The sequence below is a fragment of the Strix aluco genome, chromosome 5 (genome assembly GCF_031877795.1).
Source record: "Strix aluco isolate bStrAlu1 chromosome 5, bStrAlu1.hap1, whole genome shotgun sequence".
In the NCBI taxonomy this organism is placed as follows: domain Eukaryota; kingdom Metazoa; phylum Chordata; class Aves; order Strigiformes; family Strigidae; genus Strix; species Strix aluco.
Window position 1 is genome coordinate 372,620 of NC_133935.1, and position 13,197 is coordinate 385,816.

Here is a 13,197-nt window from a genome sequence, read left to right on the forward strand (position 1 = left end):
TACCCTTATTAAAAGCGAGCTGGTTTCAAACCCCTCCTGAGCACCCTCTCAGGAATTTCAGTATGTTTACCATCCAAAACAATCATATGCATTTAGATGTATTTATTGTATGCTGGCTATTAATTGTCTTTACTCAAAACAGTAATACGGTACAGGAAATCTGGATCATTTCTTTACATATAATCACCAAGCCTTCTCCCCACACTAAGCTCTTGCACTTCCCATTCTCTAACACAATTTTTGATTGCGAGCAGTCCTCCCAAGCCTTCCTGATGAGTCCTCCCACCTCCCTCAGACACACCCTCCTCAACATGCAGGCTTATGACCTGGTAACAACAATATCTGCTCAGTATTATCTTTCCCACCAGTGCTGTGCCACTGCCAGTTCATGCTTATTCTTCCCCAAAACCTCAACCTCAAAACTCTCTCAAAACCTCCATACCCCAATAATCTCTTGCCCTGAGGTACACAGACTGCTTGTCTCTACCCCTGCCTTTGCAGCTACCTGGAAAGTTTGCTGTGAAAATTTACTTTATCCTACCCACACATTCTCTTAAGATGGTTTGTATCAAGTTTCTACTTCTTGTCCTCAACCACAAAAATATCTGCAACGCTTTTCTGCTTCAACATCTTTCTCTCTAGCTTGTGTCAGTTTATGCTTTTCCCCCTCAACTGCAAACATTCTTCCGAGCTGCCTTTTGCAAACAGAAATACTCCATTTATTTTTCTACTATCAGGACAGATGATCTTCTGGTAAAGATAATAGACTAGAATTCACAGTAACTGGGTTTTTTTTTTGGTCTTTGCAATGAACATTTCTGAGTAATAGAGCAATCTTCCCAGTCTGTAAAATGCAAATACTCTTTCAGTGTCTCAAAGATGCTGAAATTTATTTTTATAAGACATTTAAATGCTGGCTGAAGTAGAAGTTCCTAAAATGAAACAAATAAATAGCAAAAAGGCTGAATTTCCCTTTAAAATGCATCATTTTTGACAACTCACAAATACAACAAAAAAAATACATTTTGAAATGTCACAACTAAATAACCAAAAGGAAAAAAAAAAACCTTTTTCAACCTTAAGCATCCCATATACACTAGAAAGTCAGTAAAAAGTTGTGTCATTTTCACTATGTTCTTCACCCAGGTGCAGATATGAGCAACCTGCACAGGTTTTTATTATTTGCTGCTAATGCCCATGCACAATCACAGCACCATGCCAGGGTAATTAACGTGCATATGAACTGGTAGAGAGCTTTCACAACAAAGGCTAATCTGATATATCCAAGCTCTCCGAATTCTTCTCTATCCCAAAATATGCCTCATGGTCATACTTGTGTTTTAGGTGTTCACAGACTGCAACTGTACTGGAAAGCAGTTACACTAGAACACTTAATATTGTTGCAATATTTAGGAATACTAGGTGTAGTAATAACTTAATTGCTCTAAGTTGAAGATCACCATTGCTGAAGTTGTTTTCACTGATATTTTTCAAATACCAGACTCGAGAGTCTCTGAAACATTAATCTGTGAAATAAACACCGCATCTATCACCTTAAGGAGGTAGGATCAAAGAAACAAAAACCAACAGTAGCAACAGCCTTTGGAAAGTTACTTTAACATTGCCAAAGAGGATGCAAATATTTTGGAGGGAGAAAAAAAAGATTCTGCTTAGCAAATGTTTTAAGAACTGTTAAACTTTACTGATTAAAAACCAAAGTTATCACATAGTATATTTAAATCAGAGCACTCCCAAGCAAGGAATCATGAGTTCAAGTGGAATGTATGCCTACAAAAAGATAGTTTCGTTCCACATTTAGCTACTGTTTGGGTCATGCTAAATTACCACCTCAGAAAGTGGTTCACATGCAGGAATAATTCTGAGACCCACAGAAGGAAAAGCAGATAAATGTTAACTCACTGATTTACCCTTTCTCTGTAAGGTTTTCTTTCAGGGTTTAATCTTCATCACAGAACACACAGCTAACCTAAGTGTTTAGGAAGTTAACAAGAATTAAATACAGGTAATCTATACCTTGGGAGAAACATGGGATGCAAAAAAGTCTTCCTCTTTGTTTTGAGGTGACACAGGTGGCATTCCACATCCATCTGTCCACAGCTAGAATTAAAAGAGTGAGAATTTTACAGGACAATTGCATCAATATATTTTTTTCAAATGCACTAATCTTAACACTACTTTTTTTTCAGGTTAAAAATGTATTGATTTTTGTTTCCTGGTACATAGTTTTTCCTTACAAATTTATTCGAGCTTCAACATATGCCATTCCTTTTTTTTAATTTCATATCTCTCTGACCTGTTCCTTCACATTTACCATTTTCTTCCCAACCAAATGCTCAGTATAAGCTCTGCTGCAGTAATACTGTCAACATTTAGTATTGCTAGAGCTTTATAATAAGTAAGTTTTTTCATATTCTCATATATGGTATTTTCTCCCTAATATTCTTATTTTGCCCAAAGCAAAAAAACCTGAAAACATGACCCTAGCAGTCCCTGGAAGCAGACTTTAGAACCGCATCAGTGTAGTCTGGTACTCTGGTGAATTTTCCCACCTCGCCCCAGAGTCCCCAAACCTCTGCTACAGTTCACGCAGGGTTTGCACGATGCCTGACCTCAGGGCGGGCTGGAGGGCCCACAGTGCCACTGATCATTCTTAGCATCGTGCAGGACATGACCATCACCCGTGATCTGCACGCCAAGGTTACTCACAGGCAAATAACTTCTCATGGCTCTTCCTACCACGTGCAGGAGATACATGACCAAAAATAATGACCTCTGTGAAAAAGGTTACTGAATGCACAGATGAGCTTATCTCACCATTCAACAACTGACTCTAACTTAACCGACAGAGAAGAAACTTTAAAAAATGTGACAGGGGAGGGGATGGTTGGTACTAAATCTAATTATCTGAATAATTTACTTCAGCAATTTAGATAGCACATAAATCACTTAAGCTTGTAGTACATAATTTAAAAATATATTTACTATAATTTTTAGATAAGAAATACATAAATATCAAACAATTGGAGGGAATCTGTAATTGAAGCAAGATAATAACAGTTCTTCAAAGTGTCATTTGGGGAACTTGTCAACTTAAATTTACTTGAACATGCTTTACATCTAAAGCTGTTCAGTAAGTCAAAAATACTCTCTGAAGTTAGTGATGTGAACTATATTGTCTATAACACTTATGATAAAGAACTATTATAATCCATTAAATGTCATGCTATTTGATGTATATATTAGAAAAAAACCCAACAAGCTTTCTTGCTTTTAATTCCCACTCATCTGATCAACTCCAAATGAATCAGCCACAGACTTCACAAGCTGAATTAAACAATCAAAACATGCTTTCTGTGTATGAAGAAGAGAACTGTTGTCAAACTTACTTAACAATGTTAAAACATTTAACAACGTTTTGACAGCATGCATGAACTGTTTCAGCATTTTTAATGCAAGTTCAGGACATATATAACCTGCTAATTTTTCAAATATTATTTTTGTAGGGAAAAGAAGCAAAACCACACATTTACCCATTCAAATCAAATACCACTTAAATCACAAATATGTTGTAGTTAAATCTATTAGCACTTTTATGCTTTTACATGCTGTACTTCTCAATAATTCAGTTCCAGATAAGCAAAAATAAAACCACTGTATAGTTCATGGAGAAGTGCTGACATTTTTGTTATGCAATACAACTAATATAATTTTAGGGCAGACCTGCAAACAAAGAAGTTGCCATTTAGAAAAAACACCCAAAGTTTCTGCCCAGAACTCCTGTAAGTTACTGCAAGTGTTAAAATTAATGTTTTGAACGAGCCAGAAATGATCCTGAAATCCCCAGTTGAGCTCTATCTCAATTTTCAAACAAAAAAGGTAAGCTACAAATAGTTCACTCCCCAGCTTGCCTATTCACTGCAGTGTGTATCAGCACCTCCTGAAGACAGATAACCTTTTGCATTACTAACTAGAAACTTCAAATGACTCTAGGGAGAATGAAGATAAAATTTTTCAGAAATCTTAACGACACGGGACACACACTACTCACATCAGTACCGTGCTTCCTCGTTGCCTGTGTTGCAAGAGATTTAATCTTCTCCTTGTAAAGCTGAGCACCACGACTGTTGTACTTCGCATTGGTATCATTTGTTGTGCATCCATGTTGATGGAAAAAAGCAGACTGCGAAGCAGAACACAGAAAACACTACGAGGAACAGGTTTAAAAACTAATGCCTTTTAACATAAAAATATATTGCAATGCAGCAAAATACTCTGCTCCTCTACCTAAATCTAATCTTTTAAATAATGAAGCCTATGTAGACCTCCAAAATAAAAAGAAAACTCCATTCTGGCAACCTCTTTACATACAAATAAAACAACAGAAAAAACAAATATCTTAGTGGGATGTTTTAAAAGCATATACAAATTGCAAACTTGCTGTCCTATGCAAAGAATCCTAGTTCTGAAATTAAGTGTAGAAAGGAAGAGGTAAAATTGATTGCCAATACCTGTGCTTCAGAGGACATTCTTGATATTCTAAAAGGCACCGCTTGACATCATCTCTAATATGCTAGAGAGAACAATGTATGTTCAATAGCATAGACAGCAAAATGACTGTATAAAAATGGTCTCCCTTCAAAAGTGTGTGTATGCACATATATATGCACCCATATTTATATGCTTGTGTATTTATATAAAAATATAAATATATAAATGAAAAATTTTATTCCGATTTAGGATCTGAACAAAAGCAAATCAATACATTTATATCAGACTTCCACAAGTTGTTTGGGAGATCTAAAAAAATAATTTTCTCTGTACCTAGAATTGACTAGCAAATGGTATCACACATTCTTGCACGGAAGAACATGTCAGACTGTCACGGTGCAACATAATAAACACGTTTCTGATAGGATCAGCGAGTCTAGATAGCATAAGGTTATGACCTCACATGCTGCAATTGCAAAACATAAATCTAGTGTACAAGTACCAGACTTCATACAAAAATTAAGCAACAACCGTGCAGGAGAGAGGTAACAGCAATCAACTACTGTGATTACAACAGAAACAGTCGTAAACATCACAGATGCTGGAAAGATTCTGCATTTTTGCATTTAAATATGTACACCTTTGAACTTGATATTCAAGCTTTTTTTGGTAAACCAAACCCCATCTTTTTTTGTATGGAAATAGGGAAAAAAAAAAAAGAAAAACCAGCTGAATATTAAAGCGTTAGACTTAAGGAGAGTAGATTGTTAAGAAAAAGCCTATGGAAAGCAAATTTGGGTGAAGTTTCTTGACAACATTTAAGTACAAAGCACAAATGAAGAAAGATAAGGGGAAAGCATGCAGGGAATTAGAAAAAAAGTAGAAATTGCTTAGGGAAATGGCATGTTCACACACTGGGTGGGTCAACTTAGGGAAGCACTCTCAGTTATTGGTGGTCAATCTTTGAAAAAACATGGGAAAACAAGATTCTGAAAGAGTTGATAAGGGAAAACATCCTCTTTTAAAAAGGAGATTGAGAATAATACATCAGTCAACATAACTTCAATTTACAAAAACACTGTGTAACAAAGTTATTTGTAAGTACATAAGAAATGAAGTGGAAAGTAACAGCCAGTATGAAGTGTCCCAAACCAAACCACTGCTGTTTCCCCTCTGACAGTGCAGCATGTCTTATCTCTACTTCAGCTGCACCTCAGGTCTAAGTCAGATCTTACTTCAGTGTGGCTCTGGACAGTGACGTGATTTTTGACATGTTTTCATAAACCATGTAAGGAAACACAGACACAGGAAGATGCCCATAAGCTAGGTTTACAAGCTGTTGGAAAGCCATTTTTCAGCAGCTGTCAATGTTTCCCTGTTAAATTAGACGCATATTGACAAGGAATCTGATCTGGCCTTTTCAGTGATATTTATTAATGACTAAGAAAAAAGAAAACATTTGCAGATTATAACGAGATGGAAAAGTTGCAAGAAGTATGAAGGATGAAATCAGTGTTCAAAGGAATTTTTAAAAACAAGAGAAAAAAAAAAAAAGAGAAATGGACTGGTAAAATAAAAATATCCCCAAGATGCAAGCCAGTAAGGACAGCTGATAGCTTCCAAGCCCAACAGGCTTCAACGTGCAAAGCAATACTCAGGAGTACATACAGCATTTGCATTTCCTCCAACTTGCATGCATCTCAGCTGAAACCAAGACCAATTGGAATCCAGTTCTGTAGATCTAAACAAAATAAAACATTTTTAATGTTATCTCCAAAGCCATTTAAAATCTACCCTTTTTTTAAAAAGCTGTTTCTCACCCCCCCTTTTTTATTTGTAAAGTGAAAAACATGCATCTGTAGAAAAAAAATAATCTGTGACAATACACAATGTGCAAAACAAATAATAAAGCCATGTAGAACTGCCACAGTTTTTCAAACTATAAAAGCTTGGAAAAAATGCACCCTCTGGCCTCCCTTTTAGAAAGCACCAATAAGATATGTTTTCAGGAATCACATCTGAACTCTGTTAACAGCAGGTGACCATCACATGTAACGGACAAAATGACAATTGGAATGTCGTATCACAACAAAAACGTGGGGCTCAGTGAGTATGAGGTGAACTAACACTGTGATTGTTAGGAATGGATTCTTGAGAGGCCTCTTGTAACGCTCTTGTGTATGGTGAAAGGGCAGCAGAGGAAGAACTTTGGTTGATTGAAAATGGCTGGTTTTATGTGCAATCCATTCTGGGATGCATTGCTGTCACTCACTTCAAGCAGAACGTTACGTTTCAAAGATGTAATTATTTATTAGGCCAAAAAGGCCCCCAGGCCATCAGTCAGGGTACTCACCCGAGCGACAGCCGGGGTGCAGATTTACTGCACCAACGGACTGAGCTAAAAGCTGCCAAAATGGTACTTAGCTCTCTGAATGGGCTTGCTGGGGGTCAGATTATCTTTGTACACTGTAACACTGTTGAAGATAATAAACTAGTATTTGCCACAGTCTTGATTTGGAGGAATGATAAAACACTTCAACGTGCTTTCTCTGTTCTTCATTTTTATCACCTTCAGTGCAGAAACAGACCTGCCAACAGATGTGCACTACTGACACAAGCAGCAGGCAATGGGAATGGGTGCGGGGTACAAATCCTGCTGAACTCTACCTAATTCCCAGGCAGCTATCAGATACATCAAAGCCAATACAAACATTAAAAAGGTCTGAGTCAGTAGTTGAGAGAAGAACGGGTTTTCCTCTCTGAGCAGGTATCTGAACAAACAAAGAGAAACATTAAAAGATGCAATTTTTACTATAAAAATATACAAACTACTTACCGAATGAAACTCAAATGAACACCAAGTGATCGATGGGTCCCTGAACAATCAATACAGAGAAAAACGCCGTACGTGATGCTTGCCCAGCTCGGGTTCTTCGCTCCGCAGTCAAAACATACCTTAAAGAAAATAGAGATCAGTAACAGGACTTGAGTATACCCAGGTCTTATAGTTGTATGACAGGTCATGCTAACACCCTTGCAGTGATCAAACTTAATTAACTCATCCTTACAGCGTCCGTTGACATGACAGCTTCATATTATCCTAATTTTAGAAATATAAAGAGGAGTTATGCAATCTGCCCACACCTGTGTGTCTCTGCCCTAACCAGACAGGACGACATGCCCTCCCGGTTTCCGACTAGCACCAGGGTACACGGGGACCACAGGCCGAGGAACTGCTCAGAGAACCCCCATCCATCTAGTTCAAACACACGTGTAACGCAGTTCTTCCAGCACTACTGAAATACAAAAGAGTTTAACAAGTATTTTCCCAAGGGCAGGCTCTCCTCGTGACGTACCACTGAGTCTACTCTCTTCTCAGAACGTACCTGCGACTGCAGTTACCAGCAGCACTAATGACATCATTATCTACTTTCTTACATGGAACCCTTGACCCTTAGAGCAGCCTCTGAAATCCAGCTGTGTGAAGGAAGCGTCCACGCCGTGTACTGCCCAGCCCAGCGCTCTCTGCCAGACACCACAGGTATTCCTGTATCGACCTTTTAACTGTCCGTAACGTAGACTGGTTACAAAGCAAATATGCCCACAACTACTGCATAGACAAACCCAAGAATTTCTTATCCTCTGCCACCACACTGGACTCTTAACATTCACCCAAAACTACAAGAGGTATCTGCAGCTACATCTCATACACTTTGCAGGTCTGCACACCACAACTTCTAAGCTCTGTTCCAGTTATTCTGAATTTTGTACTACTTTGGCCAAGGAAAGCAAAACAAAAAAAAAATTATCTGATACAAATCAATTTTCAAATGCAAGGAAGAACACAAATTTAAACAGAAACAGCTATTCCTAGCTAATGCCATGTGCACACGTCTATTCCTGTATGAAAGCACTTCATTATCTGATTGATGCTTTTTCAGTGGTACCTATAAAGGCTGCAAAAGCATCCATCCATAGGTACAGTCAGTGGCATCTACCGCCACTCTCCAGCTGTAGCATTCCCCGCTACAATTATAAACACTTCTTAATTTCAACATCTTAACAGTCAGTTGCATCACCTTGGAAGCTAGCTGCCACAAAGCAGTACAGCTCAGCATCTTCACTCATGCAGGACTCTCTATCAGATGTTTACCAGACACCTGTGAGAATTATTCAGATGCATAGAACCTGTAGCTTTTAGGACTGTGATTCAAGTAGGAACATCTAATTTTCTTGTGAAAGCAATGTAAGAACTGCCATTTCCATCATGCTCTGCAACAGAAATAGAAGCATGTTTCATTAACACTTAAGACTCATTTTGGTTAGTTTTCTCAATTTTCAAAGTGCTTCCCACCACATAAATTGTAACTAGACTTGGAAAAAAAGAACCCGGACAATTTCAGAGCCACCCTATGAAACCATTTCCATTTCAGAAACAGGTAAAGTGTATTTTCTGTACTGAATTAGGTACAACCAAGATATCAAAATCATTGCAGAAATCAGTTTGAATGATATGCTTAAATAAGCTATCACCTTTAAAACACACATATTTTTTTGGGTTATTTTGCGTTAAAGCATTTCAGGACAGCCTAGACTCAGTAACAGTCACTTTGAAAAAAATAGCGAAAGACCTAACGAAGATGTTTGTAGCTGAGCAAACACAAAGACTGGAGTACAATCCACAGTAAGCAGTCACTAAATCGTACAACATCCACCTTGCACAAGATGTTAATAAATAGATATATAATACATATTGTTACTGGATATGGAAACGTAGTAATACATAGCCTGCAGAAATGTTAGTTTTGGCACTTCAGAAGAGGGGAGCAGGTTCAGGCAGCTTGTCCCCGAGGTCAGGGTGGCAGGAGGGCTACTGCCACAGGGTACCCCCGCACCTCCCTGTGCCTGCCACTCCCCGCCCGCAAGGCTGCACCAACACTAACCTGGCCTAAAACTCAGGAGGCGGTTTCACACTGGGTCAAAGGTGAGCTAAATCCAAGTAGCTACTCTCTTAGCTACCAGCCACTGCCTCCAGACACGCTTTCCTTCTCCTCTTGCATCAGCAGTAATAATCACCCGTGTTGACCCTACTGAAGCCAGCACCGCTGTGACTCGGAGCAAAGGTAGGTCCAACTCACATCACAGCCACGTGAGCCGACAGGAGGGAGGGCACAGGAGTGTTTGCCACGGGGAGAAGACAGGACTGTCCGTTTTGGAAGTGTCGTGGTCTTAAAATGACTTGAGACGTGATATACTATACACTGCTCTGGGGCAACCCCCCGCCCCAACACCCCCGCAATACACACTAAGAACAAAACTGAGCAACTGGTAAACCACCACCACCACCACACGCATACTGAGTTTTCAGCCAGGTCAGATCCTTGATCTTGGTGTCCAAGCAGACACGAATACAATCATCAACACAAGAGAAGAAAGAACCAGAGAGAAGAGAGTGAAAAATGGACAGTTTCAGAGAAATGTATCTCTGCCAGCTTAAAAGAGACTATACAGCACAGCCTCAGGGTGCAGTCTTCAAAACAGGTGAGCTTTACAAACACTCGGCAATACCAGGTAGCTTAAGGACTATGAACATTTTTATAGGCACAAAATACATCCTATTTAACAGCTGTAGCATGTTTGTTAAGTGCCGTCAGGCAGCTCTGTATTATGTAGTACCCAAAGGCACACCAGGAACTCAAAAAAAGCTATTTCTCCTGCCATACAAAGTAAAGGAAACCCAGATCAAACTAGAGAGATGTAAATTTCAAGGCAGTTATTCAAATATCAGTTTAAGCAGCCTATAATCCACAAGTTAAACTGCAGATTTATGTAAATTAGAATTATTTTCCTAAACTCATGTGCACTAAGAACTACTGCAGAGCACCTAGCACAGCATGAATATACACGCCTGCTTATAGCAGGCAATCAGGAAGCCCAAATGCTGCACAGAAGAGATACCAGCTCCTCCCAAACTGTACACATAAACAACACAAAGTACATTACTAAGCTTTTAATACTAAACCTTTCCCACATTTGCACTTTCCCATGTCTTTCTTTCCAAGCAGAAAAGCCCTACAAATAAAAGGGGCAGACAGCATAAGAACAGAAGAGAAAGGGAAGAAAATGAGATGTAATCAAACATGAGAAGATAAACTGGTGTCAGCAACAGCTTTTACTGAAGGAGACTGGTCAGATGCACAGCCACGGGCGAGTTGTGGGATCAAAGCTGTTGATGTTTCCCACTCTCCTGCCTCTGTCTTTACAGGTCAACACGACCAGGCGTCACGGCAGCGTTAGTCAGTTTTCTGCGCCTGAGCTACTTCTTCCAAACCGACCTGCTGCGAATGGCAGCACCCACTGTGCCAGTATTGCTTTGTCAACACTGGCACTGAGTGTCTGTGTGGCACCCGACGTGACTGCAAGGACGGACAGATGTATCTGAGTGACCTCAGGTACCGCATCCACCTCGTTAAGCCAAGCACAGCAATAACGGGTTCGGTACAGGGAACTGTTTGCGGCACTCCATCCTCGGGCTTTCCCCCCGGCCAGCCTCGGGCAGCACCTTTGGGCTCTCCTGTGATCCCAACACAGAACAAGCAGCACAACAGTATTACAGGGCTACTCCATCTCTTAGCGCCAGCGAATTTCAGGAGCTTGTAAGAGTTCTTCTGACTCCTCCTGTTGGGACTAGGACCTGTCCTCGATGAACTTTTCACCCCCCTGGCAAAGGCAAGTTTTAGGAGTATTTATGTTAGAAACTAACTGGTGGATGTTCATCTTTGAGCTCTGCTTTCTGAGAAACCAAATGTGTCCATTGCCTGTACAGTCTTCATGATTTGTGTTCAGAGTGTGAAAGTCAGTTTTGGACCAAAGACAGACCTCCAGATTCGTGTTCCCAGAAAACACAACCAAGCTGCTTCTTCATAACGCTAATCCAAAGTTTCCTAGGGTGTTACTTTTCAGGTATGTCCACAGCGTACACCACAACGCCGATACAACGGGGCAGATGGCAAAGGAAGGGCTACAGGAGCACATCGCTGTGGACAGCGGTTCTGCCACCCAACGGTTCTGCCATGACCCCTGGCAGCCTGAGGCACCGTCCCAGCTCACATCTGCCCCCCGCACACCTTCCTACCCAGTCCCAGCTCACAGCCGCCCCCCGCACACCCTCCTACACCGTCCCAGCTCACATCTGCCCCCCGCACACCCTCCTACCCTGTCCCAGCTCACATCTGCCCCCCGCACACCCTCCTACACCGTCCCAGATCACATCTGCCCCCCGCACACCCTCCTACACCGTCCCAGCTCACATCTGCCCCCCGCACACCCTCCTACACCGTCCCAGCTCACATCTGCCCCCCGCACACCCTCCTACACCGTCCCAGCTCACATCTGCCCTCCGCACACCCTCCTACACCGTCCCAGATCACATCTGCCCCCCGCACACCCTCCTACCCCGTCCCAGCTCACATCTGCCCTCCGCACACCCTCCTACCCCGTCCCAGCTCACAGCCGCCCCCCGCACACCTTCCTACGTAACGGACTTCAAACACCAACAGCGCTTTGCAACGCTGAAAAATTAAAGTCGCCACCGGCCGAGTCCAACGGGATGAGGAAACATCAAACTTTTATCGCCACAGCAGCGCCCGTGCCACAGCGGGGTTGGCTTCTTTGATTAAAAACCCGAACCCCCCCACAACCGCCTCCCGCAGTCCCCGGCTCGGAACTCGCTCTTCCCCCCGGCCGAGCCGACCCGCCCGGCCCCGGGAGGGGCTGCACTCCCCGACCGGGGGCTTCGCCCTCAGCGCCCAGCGGACCCCCCCGGGCCGGGGCGACGGGGACCCGACGGGGACCCGACGGGGACCCGACGGGGCGGGGCGCGGCGGGCCCTCCCTCTCCCTCCCTGCCCCACCCTCCCGGCCCGCCGGCAGTGCGACGTGTCACACCGGCGGAGGGCAGCAGCCGCCGCCGCCCCCACCCCGGCCCCGCGCCCTCACCTTGTTGGTGGGGACGGAGCGGAGCCGCTTGAAGATGGCGGCAATGTCCTGCCGGCCGGGCTCGCCCATGGCGGCGGGGCTGTGGGGGGCCCGCACGGAGAAGCCGCCGCCGCCGCCCGCTCGCGCCGCCGGGACGCTCCGCCCCGGGAAGCGGCCACGCGGCGCGCGCGCGCCCGGAGGGGCGGGGCCTTGCGGCCGCCGGCGTGGCGCGAAGGGGCGGCGCTCCCCCGCCCGGGCGTTGCCATGGAGACCAGCGACCCCGCCGCCTCAGCGCCCGCCAGCCGCCACCGGGCACACGGGCAGACGGACCGAACCCCGGTGCAGCCGCGGGGGGGGGGGCGCGCTCCGCTGTGAGGGGACAAAACCCGCGGAGGGACGGCGGTACCGGAGCAGCAAGAACGAGGCCACGTTCCCTCAGGGCGGTGTAGGCGCGTGGCCAGGCCTGGGCCGGGCCTGGGGCCCCGGCGCTCTGTGGAAGTTTTCCTTCACGCCACCGTTCCCTCTCCCCGGCGACGGGCGAGCCGGTGCCAAAGCAGCAGGACAAAAAGACGACAGGTTTTACTTGCTTTCGGAAGCGGCACGTTCAAGTCACAAATCCAGAATCATAAAGCCTCTCAGAGCAGGAAACTGAATCATAGACGCATAATCGGGAACTGCGCAACTTAGGGGCACCCCCACCTCAAAACCCTGG

The 13,197-nt window shown here is 43.5% G+C and overlaps 1 protein-coding gene across 1 annotated transcript in view; it reads right to left on the reverse strand.

Annotated features, from left to right (window-relative positions):
• The window catches only part of ARFGAP3 (ARF GTPase activating protein 3), a 31,802-nt gene extending 19,164 nt beyond the window's left edge, over positions 1-12,638 (reverse strand). The window contains exons 1-5 of the mRNA XM_074825556.1: positions 12,507-12,638; positions 7,346-7,464; positions 6,178-6,250; positions 4,070-4,201; positions 2,035-2,118 (exon numbers count right to left, since the gene is read on the reverse strand). Of these exons, the coding sequence (XP_074681657.1) occupies positions 2,035-2,118; positions 4,070-4,201; positions 6,178-6,250; positions 7,346-7,464; positions 12,507-12,575 (477 nt within the window). The 5' untranslated portion in view covers positions 12,576-12,638. The remainder of the gene's footprint in view (positions 1-2,034; positions 2,119-4,069; positions 4,202-6,177; positions 6,251-7,345; positions 7,465-12,506) is intronic.
• Positions 12,639-13,197: the final 559 nt, after the last annotated feature.